The sequence below is a fragment of the Trichoderma citrinoviride genome, assembly GCF_003025115.1.
Source record: "Trichoderma citrinoviride strain TUCIM 6016 unplaced genomic scaffold BBK36scaffold_2, whole genome shotgun sequence".
Classification (NCBI taxonomy): domain Eukaryota; kingdom Fungi; phylum Ascomycota; class Sordariomycetes; order Hypocreales; family Hypocreaceae; genus Trichoderma; species Trichoderma citrinoviride.
In genome coordinates, this window is record NW_020194710.1 from 247,424 (window position 1) to 270,631 (window position 23,208).

Sequence of the window (23,208 nt, forward strand, 5' to 3'; positions counted from 1 at the left end):
CACAGTCTTCAAAGTATCCGTCTATCCGTCAGCCTACCATCCGAGTGATGAATGCCCGACATACACGCACACCAACTAATTTTGTAGTAGCTCAGCATACGAAGCTTAAGGATTCAGGTTGCTTTCAACAACTGCCTTCTCCTCTAAATCTCGAATCAGTAAACTTGCCAAAGGTGGCATAATAGCAGCCCGGGGAGTTACCTTCTGAAAACGCCCAGTCGCCTCGGGTCCACATCTTCATCTTCTGCTCTCGGAACTCTTCAAAGTCCCATTCGCGCTTTTCCAGCAGATCGGGGTTGAGGAAGACGTATACGTCCGCCTCCTTGACCTCTCCCTCGACTTCCTTCTCGTCCTCCATCTTTAACAGCTTGACGTTGACCTTGATCCGCTTATACTCATCGCCCTCAAATTCATCCAGCTTGTATATGTTGGCCTCTGTCAATCCAGTCGCATACATGCCTCGCACGCAGTGGCCTGGCTCTTCGACGATGGCTGGATAGTCCGCGTATTGGACCCTGTGGCGGCAGTAGCCATCTAGAATGGCCGGAGTGAAGGTGTGGAGATCCTGAATAGCCTTTGGGGGCTGTTTGTCAGCGTAGCAAACGCTGAAGAAGACCTCTGGCGCCATCTGCTGCAGTTAATATGCTTTCCGTCACCCTTTGTGAGTCAAAGGAGCTTCCTACCAAAGTGCCTGCAATTTCACCATTCTGTTAACAGAGAACGTAAAAGGAAAATCAAAGCCAACAAAATGAGACCCACCATAGAAGAAAGCTGCGTATTCACCACTCATCTTGTATCAGGTATGCTGATTGTTGCTTTGTGTTGCTCGTTGCCGCTATCGGACATCCAGCGGTCTAGGTTAGGATGCACTGCGAAATGAAGCTTTCTGTGTTCGAGCTCCGGGGATTCGAGGTTGACTGAGGAACAAGAAGTTCAACTGAAAAACTTCGGCGTGATGCTGGTTTTAAAGCAGAAAGTGAGAATGGAAGATGAATTATTTCGAGAACAAAGCTGCTTCGTTGTCTGTTTGATATCGGCCGTCTTTGTTATCTCCTCGGCTGTGTTTAGTAACTTCCCCGCCGTTTCGACAGCTTCTAGTGGTGGGGTTGCGGAACTTGTTTGTTCATGGAATGTACGACAAGCAAACCTTAGGTTGGTTGCACTATGACGATGACTGGGATAGACAAACTCAAGGACTTGAGTTTGTTGATTCGACAGATGTGTCACAGAAAAGATGCAGATGTGAGATCTAAACATAGAAGGAAGGAGAGGCGGGATGAGGAAATAGAAGAGGCCAAGAAAGACGATAACGGCACTGGAGACAGGGTGTCAGAGTCAGAATTCAGTGCCTTTCCCTGAAGGATGGTTTTATATGATTTCTAGCTGGGGTTGCTACGCGGGTCAGATGCAGTGATAAAATTCATGCGTGTTGTTGAAACAAATCTGCCATAATGCCTACTTGCGGGTCTACTACTAAGGTTGTAAGTTTGCGATGATCGTGCAACTTCAACTTATTCTTCTCCAACAAAAGTGATTTCAAAGGGGGCTCGAAGTTGGTACAATTGAAGGTACAGGAGGCTCCCAATTCGGTGCAAGATCTCTATCGATAAGATAGAGATATTCTCACACCGCGGATAAGGGGTGTGTGCATTTGCTAGCGCTCGGAAAATTATTGTCACGTCGCCTAGCGCAATTGGTTTTGGCGACCACGGTGCCCAGTTCTGCTCGAACTCTGGAAAATTCACGGGCGTCACGGTTCAAGCTTCGTTCGCAAACTGAGACTGAGCCGCCCAAGGCTGCGAACCCCCGTATCCTGCGGTCGCCTTTCCACCACCACCGCCGCCCAAACGCCTCTTCCTACCTGCGCAGCGAACTTTTGGCAGTATTGCATCTGGCCAGGTGGGATTTATCTGTTGGGTTTTCCCTTAACCGCAGGTCTATAGCGTCCCGCAGCGCACTCGTGAGCTCTCGCGGCGCGTCCCGGTCCCGCCTCGTCCTCAGCCTTGCCGCGAATCGACGTTTCAGGCCTCGCCTCGCCATCGCTTCCTCGGATGGAAGCCAGAGCTGCGTCTCGCGGACGCCAATAATGCAGCCATGTCGGGAACTACTATTGACGATGTCGTAAAGCGACTCAGCACCTCGGATATAGGTACGACGATGCCGCTGTGCCCCTCCGCTATCCCATGCCACGCTTCCATCGTCTTGTCGCATGCCTCCATCCTATCCTCCGATGCTAACCTGCTGCTGATCAACAGAGACCCGACTCAAGGTGGAAGCCGCGACCACCTTGCGCGACAGCCTGGACGCTTACACAAATGGCCCCATCTACGAACCCTTCCTGAAACGGCTGATGCCCATCTTCATCAACATTCTACGTGGACCATGCATCTTTCAAAGCAACTCCCCGGAGCAGGTAAGAACTTTGCATGATGCCTTGGGGCTGGGTATAGCTGACGGTCGATGATAGAAACTCCGCAACTGCATCCTCGAGGTGCTTCACCGACTGCCAACGGGCATGTCGCCTCCCGAGCCGTTCAAGCCTTACGCCGAGGAAATAGTCGATCTGCTCATGCAGTTAGTTCGAACCGACAACGAAGATAACGCAACATTATGTGTCAAGATCATCTCCGACATCATGCGACATCAGCACCAGACTTTACAGAGCAAGGTCCAGCCTTTCCTGACCCTCATCCAGGAGCTCTTCGATCAGATGGAGAGGGTCGTCCACGAGCAGCTCGACAATGCCTCTCTCGCCCCGAATCCTCAGCCTGGTGCGCCGTCAACGCCAGGCAGCACACAAGCCAACTTCCAGTCCCCTCGACCGGGCTCTCCTGTAGCCTCAGTGACTGAGCTTGGCGCAGATCCCCAGCAGCAGAATCGACCACTTCTCAAGGGAATGCAATCCTTCAAAGTCCTTTCGGAATGCCCAATCATCGTCGTTTCCATCTTTCAAGTCTACCGCAATACTGTCCAGCTTAATGTGCCTAGGTTTGTGCCGCTTATCAAGGGCTTCCTATCACTCCAAGCAAGCGCTCAGAAGCAGGCCCACGAGGAGGCTGCTGCCAGGGGCGACATACACACGGGTGTGAGCCCAGGGATCAAGAACCGGGCTGCTTTTGGCGATTTTATTACGGCCCAGATCAAGACTATGAGCTTCTTGGCCTACCTTCTCCGCCAATACGCCTCTCAGCTTAAGGACTTTCTGCACTTATTGCCCGATATCGTGATTCGGCTGCTGAAAGACTGCCCACGGGAGAAGTCGGGCACGAGAAAGGAGCTTCTGATTGCTATTCGGCACATTATTAATTACAATTTCCGAAAGATCTTTCTTCCCAAGATCGACGAGCTCCTGGATGAGCGCACATTGACAGGAGACGGCCTTACTGTTTACGAGACGATGAGGCCTCTGGCGTATAGCATGTTGGCAGACCTTATTCACCACGTCCGCGACTCATTGACCCCGGAGCAGATTCGCAAGACGGTGGAGGTGTATACCAGGAATCTTCAAGACAACTTCCCTGGGACCAGTTTCCAGACCATGAGCGCGAAACTGCTTCTTAATATGGCCGAGTGCATCGCGAAGCTTCCAAACAAGGTGGACGCAAGGCATTACTTGATGATGATTCTCAACGCAATTGGAGACAAATTCGCCGCCATGAATCGACAATACCCAAACGCTGTCAAACTTTCGAAGCTCTATCACCAGCAGGCCGAGGCTGGTGCCCCCGAATCATACCTTGCCGATAAGGAGCACCCGCCTGACTGGGACGAGACAGACATCTTTTCAGCAGTGCCCATCAAAATTTCCAACCCAAGAGACAGGGGAGCCGACCCGGTTGGGGACAACAAGTTCCTCTTTAGAAACCTGATGAATGGACTCAAGAACACGTTTTATCAGTTGAGAACTTGTAACATTGGCACGCCAATTGACCCTGCCAATGCGCCGCCGCATTGGCAAGAGGTTGCGTACGGCTTCACGGCTGAAGAGGTCAATGTCATTATTAAGCTGTTCAGGGAGGGCGCTTATGTCTTCAGGTATTATGAGATCGAGAAGCCCGCCACTGAGAATCAGTACGTGTCGCCTGTCGAGTATATGGCCAACTTCTACATGGTATCGAGCAGCAAGGAGGAAAAGGATCTCCTTGAGACGTTCGCCACAGTCTTTCACTGCATCGACCCAGCCACCTTTCATGAGGTCTTCCAGCAGGAGATTCCGCACCTTTACGACATGATCTTCGAGCACACGGCTCTTCTGCATATCCCTCAATTCTTCCTAGCCAGCGAGGCGACGTCCCCGAGTTTCTGCGGCATGCTCCTGCAGTTTCTGATGGAGCGAATCGACGAGGTTGGCTCGGCAGACGTGAAGAAGTCCTCCATTCTGCTGCGGCTCTTCAAGCTTGCTTTTATGGCAGTCACGCTGTTTGCCACGCAGAATGAACAGGTATTGCTGCCTCATGTGGTCAACATCGTCACGAAGTCGATTGAGCTGTCTACCAAAGCGGAGGAGCCCATGAATTACTTTCTGCTTCTGCGGTCCCTCTTCAGGAGCATTGGCGGTGGCAAATTCGAGCAACTCTACAAACAGATATTGCCGTTGCTAGAGATGCTCTTGGATGTCCTGAACAATCTTCTGATGGCCGCGCGGAAACCATCAGAGCGAGATCTCTATGTCGAGCTGTGCCTCACCGTCCCGGCACGTCTCAGCCATCTGCTGCCGCATTTGAGCTTCCTCATGCGTCCTTTGGTCGTGGCTCTTCGGGCTGGAACGGATCTTGTCGGCCAGGGACTGCGAACCTTGGAGCTCTGTGTTGACAACTTGACAGCGGACTATCTGGACCCTATCATGGCACCAGTCATTGATGAGCTGATGACTGCCCTCTTCGACCATCTCAAACCCCACCCTTATAGCCACTTTCATGCGCACACCACCATGCGCATTCTGGGGAAGCTGGGGGGCAGAAATCGGAAGTTCATGACGGGCGCCGTTCCTCTCACATACACCAACTATGCCGACGATGCCTCAAGCTTCGACCTACGGCTCATTGGTTCCAAGAAGGACAGAGCCTTCCCAGCCGACCTGGGTATCGATCTCGCGATACAAAAGCTGATGGAGGTACCGCGGCATAACAAGCTCAATGCTCAGAATCGGCAGTATGACGACTACTACAAGAAACAGGCCATCCATTTCATCAAGACCCAGTTGAAGCTTCGCATCGGGTTCGATCAGCTGCCCGAAGACTACCCCAGGATTGTCAGGCTCCAGGCGCAGGATTTCCTAAATCGCAAGATGGACATCAATTTTGCGCCGTTTGAGGTCTCGAGCCGCGATAGGTCAATTCCGAAGAAGGATGAGCAGGACAAAGTCACCAAGAGGCTGCTCAAGGCGGTCATGTTCTCGCAGTCCATTCCAGATGTAAAGCAGGAATCCAGTGCCTTCCTCCTCGATGTGTGTCGGCACTTCGTTCTCATCGAAGTTGGAAGGTCTCTGATCGATCTCAAGCGTACCTATAACCCCTTTGACCCCAAGGCGGGCGAAGGCCCGCTGACCATTGACACACGTGTCTTGTCCGATGCAATCGTCGAGTCGCTAGCGTCTGACCATCCAGACGTTCGTGAAGCGGCGCAACAGGCGATCCGGGAACTCTACAGATGTACAGCCCTCATCTTTGGCTCCGAGGCAAACGTCGGCCGCCTTCACCTGTTCAACCACCTCAGCAACACATTCTGCCACAGCTGCTACGAAGAAGAGTGGTTTACAAAGACAGGGGGAAGCCTTGGCATCAACTTCTTGCTCACGGAGCTCGACCTGGGCGACGCTTGGGTGACGTCCAAACAGACCGAATTCATCCGCGCGCTCATGTACGTCATCAAGGACATGCCACTGGATCTCCCGGAAAAGACAAGGTGTCTTGCCCAGACCAGCCTCGAGGTCCTTCTCAAGCGCATCACCAAGAACATCAAGAAGGAGGATGCTCTGCCAATCCCACAGCAGCCAGGCCAGCCGCAGGCCAAGCAGCCCCGCCTCGCCCAGATTTGCATGCAGTTCAACAACGAGCTGTCCCACATGAACAAGTTTGTCCGCGAGACAGCCAAGAGCTCATTGGAGCTCATTGCGAAAGCTGCTGGCTGTGAGGTATGGCAGCTCGTGGAGCCGTACAAGGAGAGGTTTCTCCAGCCCATCTACGCCAAGCCCCTTCGCGCACTTCCCTTCCCGATACAGATAGGATATATCAATGCCATGACGTATCACATGGGCCTCAAGAGCGACTGGGTCACTTTCGACGAGAATCTAAATCGTCTGCTGATGGAATCACTGGCGTTGGCCGATGCAAACGACGAGTCTTTGGCCAACAAACCTGCGGAGTTCAGAACGCATGAGCATATCGTCAATTTGCGCGTTTCCTGCATCAAGCTTCTCAGCACTGCGATGGCCTTTGAGGAATTCGCAAACAATCCAACCAAGGGCAAGATTCTCTCGGTGTTTTTCAAATGCCTCTATTCCGAATCAAAGCCGACCATTGCAGCGGCAAACGATGCTCTGAAGTCAGTATTGGCGGTTGACAGGCGCCTGCCCAAGGATCTGCTGCAGAGCGGTCTGCGCCCTGTTCTGCAGAGTCTGTCGGATCCCAAGCGACTCAACACTCATGGATTGGACAACTTGTCAAGGCTTTTGAAGCTCCTCACAAGCTATTTCAAGGTTGAGATCGGCGCTCGTCTGCTAGACCAGATTGAGTCCATCGTCGAGCCCAATGCTTGGCAGCAGATTTCCTTCACCTTCTTCGAGCAGCATCCCCAGATGAAGGTCATCACCGCCATCTTGAACATCTTCCACCTCCTACCCGCTCCAGCGGAAGCATTCAAGGACCGTTTGATTGACTGCTTCCTCGGACTCGAGGAGCGGCTTCGACGAACACATCAGAGTCCATTCCGACAGCCAATGTTTCTCTACCTGAACCGGTACCCTAAAGAGATCTGGGCTTATCTGCTCGGCAAATTGGATGACCTAAAGCACGGTCGACTTCTGGCCCAAGTCCTTTCACACCCCGACAGCACGCCCTTGAGGGAGACGGCTGTGGAGAACTTGGAAGGATTGATTGGCAAATGTAACGAGATTGTCGGACTGAACAATGAGAAGAAATACGTTGCCATTGTCAATACGATCAACATCCTCCACTCCCTCGGCCAGTACCCCGCCTCCAGCGCCTGGATGGATAAGAAAGAGCACCTTACGTGGTTGAAAGCCATTGGAAAGGACCTCGAAGCCAATATCCGGGGCTATTCGCTCCCGGCCTTTGTTCGACTGCCCGGCTACCAAGCCGCTGAGCAGCTGATGAATATTCTCGTCAAGTCCCTGGAGAGATCGCCGAGAGATCTGGATGCTCTATTCAGTCTAGTAGAATCTGTTGCCGCCGAAGAGTTGCGTTCGACGCAGCCCTTGTTCTCCTTCATCTACAACAAGATCATCTGCAGCGACTCGATGGAGTTCTGGAAGTCGACATTCCTGCGCTGCCTGGAAACGTACTCCGGGAAGACAGCCTCGAATAAGACCAAGTATTTCCTGCTTCATTACATCGTCAACCCCATCGTTGCTACAGATGTCATGCGGAATTGGCATCAACCAGAACAGAATCGGACTCAGAGGTTGATGGATCGATCAATCATCGATGCCGTGAGCACCAAGATCTGGAAAGTGCATCCTGAGATGACTCCAGACGATTCGGCCCAGCCAGGAATCGATCATATCCGGTTTGAAGTGCTGCAGCTATCAGCAATGCTTGTCAAATACTACCATGCCACACTCCAGGAAGCGCGAAAGGACATCATTAAGTTTGGCTGGACTTTTATTCGCTTGGATGATATCATCAACAAGCACGCGGCGTATGTCGTGATTGGGTATTTCATTGCTCACTACGAAACGCCCCCTAAAATCGTCAGCCAGGTATATTTGTCCCTGTTGAAGACCAATTCCAACGAGGGCCGGGCTCTGGTGACCCAAGCTCTGGAGCTTATTGCTCCAGTTCTCCCCAAGCGCTGTGGTAACGGTCCCGGGGATAGGAGCACACCATGGGCCGTTGCACCGCGCCGCATCTTGACGGACGAACAAAACATGCAACAGATGACAAGCATCTTCCACTTCCTTGTGCGACACCCTGAGCTCTTCTACGATGCCAGAGACAAATACGCCGTCCTGATCATCACCTCTCTGCGGAAGGTTGCCGCACCGCCAAACCCTTCTCATGAGAGCAAGAAGCTGGCATTGAACATGATGTGGCTGATTTGGACCTGGGAGCAGTGGCGGATCGAGGGCAAACCATCATCCCTCCCCACGGCAAGAGCGCTCTCGGAATCTCCAGTTTCCAAGAAGCGAAAGCTGGACAGTGACCAGCCAGATAGACCGGAGTATCTGATCCCGCCGCTCTTCCGTCAAAAGATGGTGAAATATCTGGTTGAGTTTATCGCACAGCTTAATGAGCGATACCAGCTGCCATCTGCCAAACCCCGTGGGTCTCCAGCCAGTGCGCTTCCGGTGTCCGCGCCCACGACGGAGCTTTGCAAGAAAGCCATGGCGCTGCTCTACAATCTCGTGCAACCCCAATGCTGGGGGGATCTGGACCTCGACTTGTTCCCCAACGTCACAGATGTCATTCTCGCTCACGAAAGGACTCAGACTGCTCTCAACGCAGACCCTGCCGACAAGGAGAAGTACGACGAAAAGTTCCTTACGAACATCATCAATACCCTGCAGGTTGTCCGCATCCTTCTCAATTTCAAGTCAGATGAGTGGATACAAAAGAACATCGCGCCAATCCAAAAGGTACTGGAGAAGTGCCTGAAGTCGGAAAATCCGGAAATTCAGGACTGTCTGCACCTCGCTGACAAGGAGTACGACGATGGTCGAGATCTCAAGTCCACCGTTGGGCGCATTCTCGATGCGGTGCCTGAAGATACGCCTATGGAAGATGCGGATGCCGAGGGTGAATCCGAGATGCAGACATCCGAAATTGTTGCCTATCTCTCACAGATTGCGACGGAACAGATGAACAGCAACTTGTACGTGTCGGGCGTCAACATCTTGTGGTCCCTGGGCAACCGCAAGCCTGCCATCATTGACCAACACATCCCTTCGCTCATGAAGGCCATGCAAAGTAAGCATGCGCGAGAGCATGTGCAGCACTATAGTGCCCTGGCCAATCAAGCAACCGGCATTCAGCGCACCCAAGAGGCCAACGGGACCACGACCGGGGAGCTTTCTGCATATGACCTTGAGATGCAGACTAAGCTGATGATCAAGGAGATTCAGGTCGTGGCCTTGCGAATGGAAACTCTGGGCGACAACCGACGACCCTTCCTGAGCGTTTTGGCAACTCTGGTAGAGAAGTCCATGCACATTGAGTTATGCACAGAGATTCTGGGCATGGTGGAGGGCTGGGTCTTCCGATCCGAAGGGACTTGGCCGACTCTCAAGGAGAAGACGGCGGTACTACATAAGATGCTCTCCTTTGAACATAGGCAAGATCCTACGATGCTGTCCAAGTTCCTGGAGCTGGTGATTCGCATCTACGAAGACCCCAAGATCACCCGAACCGAGTTGACCGTGCGGATGGAGCACGCCTTTCTCATCGGCACTAGAGCAGTGGACGCAGAGATGCGGAACCGGTTCATGGCCATTTTCGACAAGAGCTTGTCCAAAACAGCCACCGTCCGCCTCTCCTACGTGCTCACGTCACAAAACTGGGATACTCTCGCCGACTCGTACTGGCTCGCCCAGGCCAACCAGCTTTTGCTTGGGGCCGTGGAGATGAACACCAACATCCAGCTTCATGCGGACGACTTCAAAGTGATTGCCCCCTCCCAGCTGGCTGCAGTGTATCCCCGGGACAAGGATACGAGGGAGCCCACCATGATGGTGGATGAAAAATTTGAGGCTCTCTTGGCCAATCATAGACGATTCATGGCTGAACTGGGAGATGTGAAGGTCCGGGATATCATCGAGCCATTGACGCAGTTGCAGCACATTGATAACCCACTGGCTCATCAGCTCTGGGTGGTCATATTCCCCATGTACTGGTCTGCGACTCTGCGGGATGAGAGACCCGATCTTCAGCGCGGCATGGTCTCGCTCCTCACCAAGGACTATCACAACCGCCAAATTGACAAGCGCCCCAATGTCGTCCAATCCTTGATAGAAGGAGTGGCAAAGACGTGGCCAGAATGTAGGCTTCCTCCGCACGTCTTGAAGTTCGAGGCGAAGACGTACGATGCGTGGTATGCAGCGCTTGTGCAGCTCGAAAACGCAGCAATCAATCCAGGGCCCGACTCGGCCACTGTGCGCGAAAGCAACCTCGATGCGCTCGTGGATCTCTATGCATCTCTGCAAGAAGACGATCTCTTCTACGGGACTTGGCGTCGTCGGTCTCAGTTCGTAGAGACCAACGCCGGTCTTTCGTACGAACAGAATGGCATGTGGGATAAGGCGCAAAAGCTGTACGAAACGGCGCAGATCAAGGCAAGAACCGGCGTGATTCCCTTCTCCCAAGCCGAATACATGATCTGGGAAGACCACTGGGTCCTCTGTGCCCAGAAGCTGCAGCAATGGGAGATCCTGCAGGACTTCGCCAAGCACGAGAACTTCCAAGACTTGCTGCTGGAATGCGCATGGCGCAACACGGAAATGTGGCAAGACGAACAACACCGCGAGGCCCTGGACAACATCATCAAGGGAGTCATGGACGCCCCCACGCCGCGACGAGCGTTCTTCCAGGCGTTTATGTCTCTGCTCAAATTCCACAACCAGCAGGAATCGGCAACTGATTTTGCTCGCGTCTGCGATGAAGCGATACAGCTCTCTATCCGAAAATGGCATCAACTTCCGACTCGACTCACAAATGCACACATCCCCCTTCTCCAGAACTTCCAACAGTTGGTAGAACTGCACGATGCTAGTGTCATTTGTCAGAGTCTGGCCAATACCAACGCATCGAATCTGGATGTCAAATCTGGGGAGCTCAAGTTGCTGCTTGGCGCCTGGCGCGATCGTCTCCCTAACATATGGGACGACATTACGGCTTGGCAAGACTTGGTGACTTGGAGGCAGCACATCTTCAACCTCATCAACCACACCTATCTGCAGCTGCTCCCACAACAGGGCCAGCAAAATACAGGTGGAGCTTCCTTCGCATACCGTGGCTTCCACGAGACTGCCTGGATCATCAACCGCTTCGCTCATGTTGCTCGAAAGCACAACTTGCCGGAAGTGTGCATCAACCAGCTCAGCCGCATCTACACGCTTCCTAATATAGAGATTCAAGAGGCTTTTTTGAAGCTTCGAGAGCAAGCAAGGTGCCATTACGAAAACCCCGAGGAGCTGAACAGTGGACTGGAAGTCATCAACAATACGAATCTGAATTACTTCAACCCCCAGCAGAAGGCTGAGTTCTACACCCTGAAGGGCATGTTTCTCGAGAAGCTCGAGCTCAAGGAAGAGGCCGATGCCGCTTATGGCACTGCCTTGTACTTTGACATTGGAGCGGCGAAGGCCTGGGCCGAGTGGGGATACTTCAACGACAGGAAGTTCAAGGAAGACCCCTCGGATCTCAACGCTGCTAGGCAAGCACTCACGTCGTACCTGCAAGCAGCAAGTAGCTACAAGAACGCAAAGTCACGAAAGCTGCTCTCCCGGATTCTGTGGCTGCTCAGCTTGGACGATGCCAAGGGTACCATTGCTGCGGGTTTCGACGACTTCAAGGGCGAGATGCCGACCTGGTACTGGATTACGTTCATTCCCCAGCTCCTGACCGGCCTGGGTTACAAGGAGGCCCCGCGCGTGTATCAAATTCTCCTTAGCATTGCCAAGTCATATCCCCAGGCTCTTTACTTCCAGCTCCGGACAAACAGGGAAGATATGATGGCCATCAAGAAAACCCAGGAAGCGAAGGAGAAGGCGCGGCTGCGAGCTCAGTCAGCGACAGCCAACACCAAACCCGCCTCCGCTTCTCCCCTGCAGACCAAGCAGGACGCACCCAAGGCGGAGGGCGCAGCATCACGCCCAGGCACTGCCAGCGGCGGCGATGCGGCTCACGTCAAGGCGGAGAACGTCAAGACGGAGAACGGCGAGGCCAATGGCGGAACAGCACCACCAGCAGCGCCCACAAACGGCGCCCAAGGCCCAGAGCAAGCACAAGCCCAAGCCGCAGCTCAAGGCGGTCCGGCGCAGGCTCACCCAGCATCCCAAAGCCAGAAGAGACCACCGTGGGAACTGACTGAAGAGGTCATGTCGGTGCTCAAGACGGCATTCCCCTTGCTGGCATTGTCGATGGAGACTATGGTGGACCAAATCCAGAAGCACTTTAAGTGCCCGCCTGATGAGGACGCGTACCGCCTTATTGTGGCGCTGCTCAATGACGCTCTGACATACGTGAGCCGAACCCCTGCTTCGTTTGCAAAGAGCGTCAAGCTGCCTTCCGCCACGGAGACGAACATCACCAGGTTCGCCGAGACGATCTTGCCCAATCACATCAAGAAGTCGTTCGAGGCCGACTTTGTCGAAGTCAAGCCGACCATGTATGAATACATCCACAAGCTCAGGCGCTGGAGAACCAAGTTTGAAGAGAAGCTGGATCGCAGGATCGCACACATGCCTCTCGAGGCATTCTCGCCTCACCTGAGCGAGTTCCGATACCAGAAGTTTGAGGAGGTTGAGGTTCCAGGGCAGTATCTTCAACACAAGGATAAGAATCAGGATTTCATCCGGATAGAAAGGTTCCTGCCCAATGTCGATTTGATACGCTCTGTCAATGCCTCGTATCGTCGACTCAAGATGCGTGGTCATGATGGCAGCGTTCATTCATGGGCCGTCCAGCACCCCGCCGCCAGACATTGTCGCCGAGAGGAGAAGATCTTGCAGCTCTTTAGGCATCTCAACCAGACTCTGAGCCGGAAGAAGGAAAGCCGACGACGAGACTTGCAGTTCACCCTGCCCTTGATGGTCCCCCTGGCGCCTCATATCAGGATTGTGCAGGAGGATACCTCATACATTACGCTGCATGGGGTCTACGAGGATCACTGCAGACGCATGGGCATGTCAAAGGACGAGCCGGTTCTGTTTACGCTGGAGAAGCTTCGCGGCGTGCTCGAGTCCAAGGGAGGCCAGGTAAGCTATTCTGAAGCGGCAAATTGCTTGGTTAAGAGGAGCACTAACGAGAGCAACCGACAGACCAAGCCCGAGCTGACGCCGACGGCGCGATTGGAGGTGTTCAACGCCATCCAAGAGAAATGGGTGCCTCCGACGGTAGCGCTCGAGTATTTCCAGAAGGCGTTCCCCCAGTTTGCCGAGTTCTGGCTGTTCCGAAAACAGTTTTCATACCAGTTGTCGGCGCTCACGTTCATGACCTACATCCTGTACATGCACAACCGCTACCCGGCCAAGATGAACATTGCTCGTGGATCGGGCAACATTTGGGGCTCGGAGCTCATGTCCTTCATGAGCGCGTCCAAGCCCTTCTTCCACAACCCGGAGCCGGTGCCGTTCCGGCTGACGCCCAACCTGCAGACTCTTATGGGACCTCTGGCCATGGAGGGAATTTTTGCCTGCTCGGTCATGGCGATTGCACGGTGCTTGACGGAACCGGAGCATGAGCTCGAGCACGCGCTGACGTTGTTTGTGAGGGACGAGATGATGTTCTGGTTGATGAACAGTCACCGCAGCGGAATCTCCGAGAACCAGCTGCGAGACTCGGTGCAGCTCAACAGCGACTCGATTGTGAAGCGGGCCGTCAGCCTGGCGCACAACCCGTCGGGCAATCTGCCTGCGAACCAGACCGTCATTGACGCTATTGCTAAGGCGGTCAACCCAATGAATCTGGCGCAGTGCGATGCCTTGTGGATGCCGTATCTCTAGTGCCAATGCCGATGATGGCTTTGGTTCGCCAGCTTCTTTTTTCTTTTCTTGTTTCTTTCCTTGTGTTTACTTAGTCGTCATATGTCTCCCTTCTAGATCTATTTGTCTAGAAGCTGAGTTGGGGTACATCGAAGGATGTGTGTGCTATGGTCTTTAGCAAGGCGTTGGAGGGAAGGGGAGGCTCCGGTGATTTATGACGCTTTTTTTTTTTTTTTTTCCTTTCTTTATACCTACTCTGTATCAATTTGCGGATATCCCCTACCTTTCTTGACGCCTGGTTTCCTACAAAAGGGGCTTGCTAATGAGAGATGCGGTATGTGGATTTATGTATGGTTATGAAGAGTATAGACTCGGTAAAGAAGAGGTTTATGGTTTTTTCTTCATGCTTGCTTGATGAGGGTGAAGTCAAAGGGGAACGGGGATATTATTAATGTGAAGACTATGCTGACTTGCAGTCCTTGTTGGTGAACTTTACGGTGGTGATATGGTGTTTGCAAGTGACGGCCGCTAAACCCCGGATATGAGTCAATGGATGTATGTTCCGCATCGTGATTCCAAATTGCACCGATACATGCCTTATCATACAAATTTATAACCACTGATTCAGCCGCTCAAGCCCGTCTCAACCAACAACAAAGAGCCCACCATCTTGACTATCGATTAACGAATAGATAGTGTCCGAGAACCCGGTCGATCCCCCGCACTTCAAGCTGGAGAACCCCTCGAGGTCCCGCCAGAGACCGAGGCTCGCGAGGTTCCATCCGGCGTTTAGCGAGCTTTTTGCTAATGCATCAAGGTGATGGATTGACTGCCAGGAACTCACCAGATTGGCTGGGGACGAAGGGGGGCACAATGTGTGACGTTTGCTCAGGGTGGGATTCGGTGTTTATCGGCATGGATGGTATGGGGCTGGGTAAAAGCAATAGTATGCAGTTGTACCTGGTCAAGGACGCGGAGTAGGACGAGGCAGGGGAGAGATGGTGAGGGGAACGAAGCATGGATATAAGAGGCGGAGGGGATGCTTGTTCGGCCTCGGCTCGCGTGTCGCCGTATTGGTGCTGGTTTGTGTATATATATAAATTGATGGTGTCTCTGTCTGTATGCATGTTTTGCATTGGTTATGCAGGGAAATCGGCATGACAAGGCTTGAAATCGGATACTTGGTCAAAGACACTTACTGTACACGCATTTGGTTCATCGACAGAACGACATGTCCAGCATCAACTTTGACAAGATGCCGCGGAAGCTGTGGGAGCATCCTGATCGCGAGAGGACCGTCATGTGGCGGTTCATGAAGGATGCAAACAGAAAGTATGGCCTGAGTCTACAGGTCGGTATCATAATCCTCACTCTCACAAACAGAGAAACAGCATGCTCACGTAGATGTATCAATGGAATAGTCTTTCACTGAGCTGTACAAGTGGTCGTGCAGCCACCGCAGCGACTTCTACCGCCACCTCTGGGAATTCGTGCCCTACATCCACGAAGGCACATACACGCGCGTCGTCGACGAATCGATCCCCATAACAGAGCTGCCGAGGTGGTTTGAAGGCGTGCGCATGAACTGGGCCGAAAACGCGCTCTACAGCCGAGACACGTCGTCGTCTTCTACATCCCCAGGAGCCCTTTGCAAGCTGCATAAAGAAGACGGCAGGATTGCTTTCACGGAGGTGAGAGAGGGAAACACCGAGATTCGACACGTTACGTGGGGAGAGCTGCGAAGACAAGTTGGCCAGCTGGCGGCTGCGCTGAAGGCGCATGGCTTGGAAAGGGGGGACCGGGTGGTTGTTGTGGGAGGGCATTCGCTGGGGACGTATGCTGCGTTTCTGGCGACGCTGTGGCTGGGGGGCATTGTGAGTTGCAGTTCGACGGATATGGGGGTTGGAGGGCTGCTGCAGAGGGCGGTTCAGATTAATCCCAAGGTGAGTTTGAGAGTTTGTGCCCTGTTTTGAGGCTGGGATTGATGTTGACTTGCTTGATGTTGTTGCTGATGTAGTTTGTCTTCTTTGATGATGGCGCCTTGTACAATGGCAAGACAATCGATCTCAGGGACAAGATCAAGGGCATGATGGAGGGCATGTCAGAGTGCGACCAGCTCAAGTCCTTCGTCGTCATCCAGCGCTTCGCAAAGCCCCTCGACACAAGCGCCATCCCCAAGACGCAGCGCCTCGAATCATTCCTCCAAGCAGGCGTCGACAAGCGCCCTCCCGCGTTCGTCAGGATCGAGTTCCAAGAGCCCGGCGTCATCGTCTTCTCGTCCGGGACAACAGGCACGCCCAAAGCCATCGTCCACGCCGTCGGGCCCATGTTTCTGTCGTCGAGCAAGGAGAACCACGTGCATCGCGGCATCGGGCACGACGACGTCGGGCTGCAGTACACCACCACGGGGTGGATCATGTACCTGGGGAGCATATCGTGCATGGTGTACGGCGCGCGGTGCGTGGCGTACGACGGCTCGCCGCTTGTGCCTGATGCGAAGGTGTTGCTGCGGGTGGCAGAGGAGCAGCGAGTGACGGTCCTGGGGGCCGGGCCGCGGTGGATGGCGGAGCTGATGAAGAGGAACATTGTGCCGAGGGAGGAGTTTGATCTGGGGAGCCTGAGGACGCTGGTTTCGACGGGGATGGTGTTGCCGGATCGGATCTTTGAGTGGTTCTACGATAGGGGGTTTCCGGCGAGGGTGCAGCTGGCGAACATCACAGGGGGTACAGATATCGTGAGTTGTCTTCTCTTTGCTTGTTCTCCTATGTTAAGCTGCTGATGAGGATATAAAACCAGGCTGGCGCTTTTGCCCAGGAAAACCCCCTGGATCCCGTCTACGTCGGCGGCTGCCAAAACGGCTCCCTGGGCGTCCCCATCGCCGCCTTCGACCACGACCTCCCCGACGGCAGCACCGGCACTCCGCTGCCCCCCGGCCAGGCCGGCGACCTCGTCGCCACGGCGGCCTTCCCCAACATGCCCGTCTTCCTCTGGGACGACGGGCCCGGCCCGGCCCCGGGCCCAAAGTACCGGGCGGCGTACTTTGAGCGCTTCAAGGGCGCATGGGCCCAGGGCGACTTCTGCGCGATCCACCCCCTGACCGGCGCCGTGTTTCTCCTGGGACGGTCCGACGGGGTGCTGAACCCGAGCGGGGTGCGGTTCGGGAGCGCGGACATATACGGCGTGCTGGAGAAGTGGTTTCCGGACGAGGTTGCGGAGAGCCTGTGCGTTGGGCAGAGGAGGCCGCAGGATGCGGACGAGCGGGTGGTCTTGTTTGTGCTGATGAGGCCTGGGACGAGGCTTGACGGGGGGCTGGTGGGGAGGATCAAGGGGGCGATTGCGGGGGAGCTGACGAAGAGGCATGTGCCCAAGTATGTGTTTGAGGTCCCCGAGATACCGGTATGTTGTGAGATGAGAGATGAGATGTCCCCCCCTTGTGAAAAAGATGGTGATTGCTGACTTTCTTGGTGCAGGTTACTGTCAATGGCAAAAAGGTCGAGATGCCCGTCAAGAAGATCATCTCGGGCGAGACGGTCAAGCCGAGTGGCACGCTGTTGAATCCGCAGTGCCTGGAGCACTTTTACCGGTATCAGAAGATTGAGGAGCTGGAGGAGCCGCGGGCAAAGTTGTGATGAAAGGGGGGGATATATATATATAAGTCATTATAGAGCCAGCCAGCTAAATGAACCGCAAGATGGAAGTTCTCTCAATATGTATAGTACCTAATATTACAAATCTCCGTCTCCAACTTTGTCAGATGCCCTTCCTCTCCCCCTTCTTGTCCGTTTCGACAAACTTGCCGCCGTTGATGCCGTACCGCCACGCCATATACCCAATCATGCCTCCCACGCTGCCCATGCCCGTCGCGCCCGCCACGCCACGCCATCCCAGCCTCGCCGGCCCTCCCGCTCCCCTGACCCTCATCAGCCCCGTGGCCAGCAGCGCCGCGCCCATGCCGGCGTACGTCCAGTCGTCGAGCTCGAGCTGGCCCCTGTTCTCGAGGAGTCGCCAGCTGCGGTCCTGCCACTCGACGGGTTCGCGGCCCCACATGCGCGCCGCGAGGCCGACGCCGACGATGGCGGTGGTGATGAGTGTGCTGCGGGTGACGGAGAGGAGGAGGCGGTCGGGGAAGGGGAGGGGAGAGTTGGGGCGGCGGAGGGAGGGGATGGACTGGCGGAGGGAGGGGATGGCGAGGCCGATGACGGTGCCGGTGGTGATGGCGCGGGTGAGGACGTGGGTTGTCAGGATGAGGTGGGAGAGGGGCTGGTCTTCGGCGTAGGGGGTGTGAGGGAAGAAGCGGGACATTGTTGCTGTCTCTTTGTTTTGTGTCTTGTTGGATTGTGATGTAGTTGTTTGAGAAGTCGAGTCGTTGGTTGAGGTGTAGTTGAGCTTGAGTTGTGGTGTTGCTGGTACTGTCGTGGTTGCGGTCGTGAGTTGTGGTTGGTTGTGAGTTGAGCTCAGTTATACTCGAGTCTCCGGGAAACGGATAAGTCGACTGTTGTTAAGCAAGTTATCTATGTACCTGTTTGATATCAATCAACATGATGAGATTAAGAAAATGATAAAGAGAGGTCCAGTTGGAAGGATTCATACTGGTTTTATGAGATACGACTTGGTTGCATCCTCTGACGCAAATCAGGTGATTTGGGTCGAATCTCAGCTCGCATTTCGCATTCGCTTAGTATTTACAGTGCTTACAACTGCGATGGAGTCGTGGTGCCCTCGAATCGGTAACCCGACTCTACATAGCGCATCGCGCAGACGAAGAGGTATCTGATACCGACCGACTTTGGCTTCATGTTGTCAACACTTGAGCTTGCACTGGCGACTGCGCAAGGATTCGTGTACATAAGGTATGTGCTTTCTGACTTTAATCCCACTCCCTATAATATCTGCTGCTCTCTTTCTTTTTTCTTTTTTCGTGATGCTTCTCTTCTTCTTCAATCTGTCCGCCAATCGAATTGCATCAGTTTCAAATGCAACTGCAGTGAATTATGTAAGCTGGCCCAGATTGTTTCCCCGGGTTTGAGGCTGTACTGAGAATACATATGAATGAACCATCGCAGGAGCAGCATCACACAAGCAGCATCGGGAAACCAGCTTCATTAGATATCCGTCTGATCCAATGATCAATCACGATGCTGCGAATGAGGTCCATTCAGGCGACCGAAATACCGGGACCGCCTGGATGACCACTGTCTTCCTCATGCCGAGCCCCCGTTGCATTGACTTCACGCGACATCTGTCCATCTACAGACGATGAAATCCAGTTCAAACACGCCTGGCGCCGCTCAGCCCTGTCACAACATTCTGGCAGAGCTCCCTTATTACCTCCCCCCAACTGTGCCGATTCAGAGGAAATGGTCTGGGGTAATTCAATCACGATTGTCAGAGCGACGAATCGCGGGGAAGCTTGGCCGGCTCGACACCCCATTCGCGGAATCTCGCTGCTGCGGCGCTGGCCGTGGAAAAAGTCGTGATTCGGCCCGAGAGGCGGGTTAGCCAACAAATGGACATGGATCGACTAGCATGGCAGCATGGAGAGAGAGCCAAAGACGTCTCTCCTGGACTTTTGGCTCTCCGGGGATGGATAGGGTCTGACAGCTTGGCCCTGTCGATGCGCGGTTGGCCATTCGCGCTATTCGCCTGGGCTTTGAACCAAGCTGCATCTTCATCATCTCTGGGAGCAGCAGTGAGCAGGAGAATACCAGCGTTGACTCTTTACTCATTCAAGAGAAGAGCGAGCATTCTTCCACTGACACAATCCTTCATCAAGCCGGAGCTGTCATCGTCATGCCCCCCCGTTCCGGTAGGGTGATGTGACCCTCCCCAGGGCCGAGGCCGCTCAACCACGAACCACTCCATCGACTAGCAAGGGACAGGGTTGCATCACATCATGCGGGGGACGGACTGGGGACTCAAGCTTCACTTGTCAAGTAGTACTACTAATACCATCCGTAAAAGATCATCCCAACTGCGAGCTGCGGGCAACAGGGTCCGGCGCCGGGGAGTCAAGGTATAAAACGTCGTCGGCAGCGCGTCTCCTCTTGTCTTACCGCTTCTACTTCAGCCTTTCGCGCACCAGATCTGGTCAATTGACGGCGACATCATGTTGACACAAAGCGCCCTTGTTGCCCTGCTCGGCGCCGCTTCCTCTGTCTCGGCTCAAGTGTATACCGTGCCCTCTCAGCCCAATCCCAAGGGCGAGCCCCTCGATGGCTTCGTGAGCTACTCAATTGAGTTCTCTTCCTTTCCCGAGTTTGCCGGTAAGAATCTCGTCGTATCATACTCCTTGACAACCAATTGGCTCTAACAATCTCCCACAGGTAACAAGTCGTCTCCCAACTTGTTCTCCTACAACCTCATCAACAACCTCGGGGCTCTCTCCGGATCCAAGCCGTATATTCGTGTCGGCGGCAACACTCAAGACTACGCCCTCTACAACGCGTCTCAAAAGACAGCCCTCGTCGGGATCGTCGACCCCAGCAGATCCCCCGACTACCCAACCACCATCCACATCGGACCATCGTACTTTGAGTCCTACGCCACCTGGCCCGGCGTCAAGTTCTCTCACGGCTTCAACCTCGGGCTGGGCGCCAACAGATCGGAGGGATGGCAGACCCTCTCCGACACGGTCCCCCTGGCTTGCAAGGCCCTCAGCCACGGAAACCTGTACACGTGGGAGTACGGCAACGAGCCCGACCTCTACTCCACGTCGGCTCAGGGCCCCGTGCGACCGTCGAACTGGAACGAGAGCACCTATGTCTGGCAGTGGCTCAACGGCACGGCCGAGATCAAGAAACAGGTCCTCAAGCACTGCCCTGCTCTGGCCCTCTTTGGGGAGCCGACGTTCATGGCCCCGTCGTTTGCCGGCACGGGCAACCACCTCAAGGCCGTTCCCACGTTCCAGGACGGACTTGACAAGAACAAGAACATTGAGTACTTTTCAACCCACAAGTAAGCCTTCTCCTTCTGCACCCAATCAAAGCCGTGCTCACACAATCAACAGCTACATCAGCGGCGCCACGTCTCCCGGCGTCACCCTGCAGGGCACCCTCATGAACCACAGCAGGACCGTCAGCTCAGTCGAGGGCCACCTCCCCGAGTATGACGCCATCTTCACCACCGCCGAGGCGCAAAAGACGACGCCCCTGATCTTTGGCGAGTGCAACTCCCTCTACAACCAGGGCAGACCCGGCCTGTCCAACACCTTTGGGGCCGCGCTTTGGGGCATCGACTTTAACCTCTATGCGGCGTCGGTTGGCTTCAAGCGCGTCCACATGCACATGGGCACCAACTATCGTGTAAGTTATAAGCTCCCTTACCCTGGGTATCAAGTCAACAACATGGCTGACACACAAGAACAGTACCAAGCTTGGCAGCCCGTCGAGACGGACCTGGCCTCCAGAGGTACCAAGGCCCCCTACTACGGCAGCATCACCGTCGCCGCCACGCTGGGCAACTCGGCCCTCCTCCCCGTCAGCATCACCAACCTCCCCCTGCCTGATGCCCGCGAAGCCGCCTACGCAGCGCACTACTCCAGCGGCCTCCTCAAGGGCCACCTCGCCCGCATCACCGTCCTCAACATGCGCGGCTACAACACCACCGTCGACGGCCAGGGCCTCGAGCCCGTCCCCAACCCGCCTCCCCGGCCCAGCCAGAAGTACACGTTTGCCGTGAGCGGCGTGCACAACGGGGCGCGTGTCGGGGTGCAGCGGCTGTTGGCCAACGGCAGCGATGCCATCACCGGAATCACGTTTGATGGATGGAGCTATAACTATGAGCTGGACAAGGGGAAGCCGGTGAGGCTGCATAATGTGACGATGGGGGAGACGGCGGTTGTCCAGGATGGGCGGGTCACGGTTGATGTGCCGGATTCGTCGGCGGTGCTGCTCAGCTTTCCGCTTTTGTAAGGGATTGGATGAAGAGGTAGAGGGGTATTTTATGAACAATGAGTTGCAGTCTGCTATGCTCTGTATCTTCGTTGTCTTGGTTTGAGATGACATGCCGAGCTGTGTGTAGGTAGGATGGGATTGAGATTGTACGATGCGCGTGTAAGCTGTATAGGTGGTGTTAGGCAGCAGAACTTTCAACCAATCATGGGCGGATGGTTTAGTGGTATAATTTTCCCTTAGCATCGGCGACTCTCCTGTTGTCCACCCGCATGGGAAAGGTCCGGGGTTCGATTCCCCGTTCGTCCAGGTTCTTTTCTTTTTGCATTCCTGAGCAGATGCATTGAGCTGAGTATTTATTCATTCATTCGGCTTGTGTCTTGGCTTTCTTTTTCTTTTCCCTTTTGGAGATAAAGTTGCATGGTCACTCATGATTAATGCTTCGTATCTTTTGATATATGACAACTTCTCATCAGGGCGAGTGAAGTTGATACTTTGCCCATTCCATCATCAGACTCTGCGTAAATCCGAGTTGTTCATCAAGCATGGCGGCTGAAGACTGGACCGACCAACTAGAAATCATCCAGCACACAGATCCCTCATGGAGGTTTGCGATATTTAGCGCTCATATGTCTCATCCCATTTCCATCTCTAGCACTCCCCTTCACAGCACTTTGAGAGCCAGCTCAAAGAGATCGAAAAACGCCTCCTGCTCCTTCTCCGCCTTTGCGAGCCCAAATCCAAACACCAGCGTGCGCCTCTCCTCCGGAGACTTCAGGGAGATGTGGCTGGCAATCTGCGAGGCGTACAGCTGCCCCAGCGTCTCTCTCTCGTCGCCGCCTCCGCCCAGCAGCGTCTTGGGGGCGAGGTGGGTGGACGGGAGCAGGCCGTGGTTGGTGCTTGGCAGGGCCATGTCCACGATGCCTGCTGTGGTTCCCATCATGGGGACTTGGATCTGCCGTCTTGTTGTCAGTCACCGTCTGATGTGTCTGAATGTGTGTGTGATGAGCTCAACTCACCCATTGTGCCAGTCGGCCTTCCTGGCTTATTGTGATGAGGATCTTGTCGGAGAACTCCAGTAGCGCCACCTCGGTCGGAACGCCATTGACCAGTCCGGAAGCTGTCTTGCTCCGAGCTGGAAAGGGATCCGGCCTTATATCTAGTGTTGCCATCGTGATGCTTCGTTTCACCCCTCGAATGGCTAAAGATCCAGGGTAAGTCGGGTTCAGTTGAGCTGCGTGAAGCTGGAGGATGAAAGCAACGGGAATTGGGGTCCCCGCACTAATCCCAAAAGGTGTCGAGACTTTGGCGGTCAGCAGCGGCACAATCACTTATCTGCCAAAATTTCTGGTTATCGGACCTTTTTTGCTTCCCGCGATAAAGCGCTTGCGAGTTCCGACAAGCCGCCAATTGGCACAAATCTCCCAGCATTGGAGCAGACAT

The 23,208-nt window shown here is 54.3% G+C and overlaps 6 protein-coding genes and 1 non-coding gene across 7 annotated transcripts; 4 read left to right on the top strand and 3 right to left on the bottom strand.

Annotated features, from left to right (window-relative positions):
• Window positions 1–124: 124 nt before the first annotated feature.
• Window positions 125–628, bottom strand: BBK36DRAFT_1109800 (hypothetical protein; the record flags this gene model as incomplete). Its single annotated transcript, XM_024889514.1, has 1 exon — window positions 125–628. The coding sequence occupies one exon, from the start codon at window positions 626–628 to the stop codon at window positions 125–127; it is 504 nt and encodes a 167-aa protein (XP_024752638.1).
• Window positions 629–2,094: 1,466 nt separating this feature from the next.
• Window positions 2,095–13,897, top strand: BBK36DRAFT_1110209 (hypothetical protein; the record flags this gene model as incomplete). Its single annotated transcript, XM_024889553.1, has 3 exons — window positions 2,095–2,149; window positions 2,256–2,413; window positions 2,468–13,897. The coding sequence occupies 3 exons, from the start codon at window positions 2,095–2,097 to the stop codon at window positions 13,895–13,897; spliced, it is 11,643 nt and encodes a 3,880-aa protein (XP_024752639.1).
• A 1,210-nt stretch (window positions 13,898–15,107) lies between these two features.
• Window positions 15,108–17,505, top strand: BBK36DRAFT_1110100 (acetoacetate-CoA ligase; the record flags this gene model as incomplete). The annotated part of the gene is made up of 5 exons (XM_024889543.1): window positions 15,108–15,227; window positions 15,298–15,819; window positions 15,894–16,610; window positions 16,673–17,272; window positions 17,347–17,505. The coding sequence occupies 5 exons, from the start codon at window positions 15,108–15,110 to the stop codon at window positions 17,503–17,505; spliced, it is 2,118 nt and encodes a 705-aa protein (XP_024752640.1).
• Window positions 17,506–17,626: 121 nt separating this feature from the next.
• BBK36DRAFT_1111462 (hypothetical protein) lies at window positions 17,627–18,178 on the bottom strand (the record flags this gene model as incomplete). The annotated part of the gene is made up of 1 exon (XM_024889706.1): window positions 17,627–18,178. The coding sequence occupies one exon, from the start codon at window positions 18,176–18,178 to the stop codon at window positions 17,627–17,629; it is 552 nt and encodes a 183-aa protein (XP_024752641.1).
• Window positions 18,179–19,982: 1,804 nt separating this feature from the next.
• On the top strand, window positions 19,983–21,787 carry BBK36DRAFT_1186775 (glycoside hydrolase family 79 protein; the record flags this gene model as incomplete). The annotated part of the gene is made up of 4 exons (XM_024896506.1): window positions 19,983–20,139; window positions 20,200–20,830; window positions 20,883–21,177; window positions 21,241–21,787. The coding sequence occupies 4 exons, from the start codon at window positions 19,983–19,985 to the stop codon at window positions 21,784–21,786; spliced, it is 1,629 nt and encodes a 542-aa protein (XP_024752642.1).
• A 187-nt stretch (window positions 21,788–21,974) lies between these two features.
• Window positions 21,975–22,074, top strand: BBK36DRAFT_t24. Its single transcript has one exon. It is a non-coding gene; the product is annotated as a tRNA-Ala (tRNA).
• A 355-nt stretch (window positions 22,075–22,429) lies between these two features.
• Window positions 22,430–22,937, bottom strand: BBK36DRAFT_1155902 (hypothetical protein; the record flags this gene model as incomplete). The annotated part of the gene is made up of 2 exons (XM_024893879.1): window positions 22,430–22,720; window positions 22,785–22,937. 2 exons carry the CDS (start codon window positions 22,935–22,937, stop codon window positions 22,430–22,432), a joined length of 444 nt encoding a protein of 147 aa, XP_024752643.1.
• Window positions 22,938–23,208: the final 271 nt, after the last annotated feature.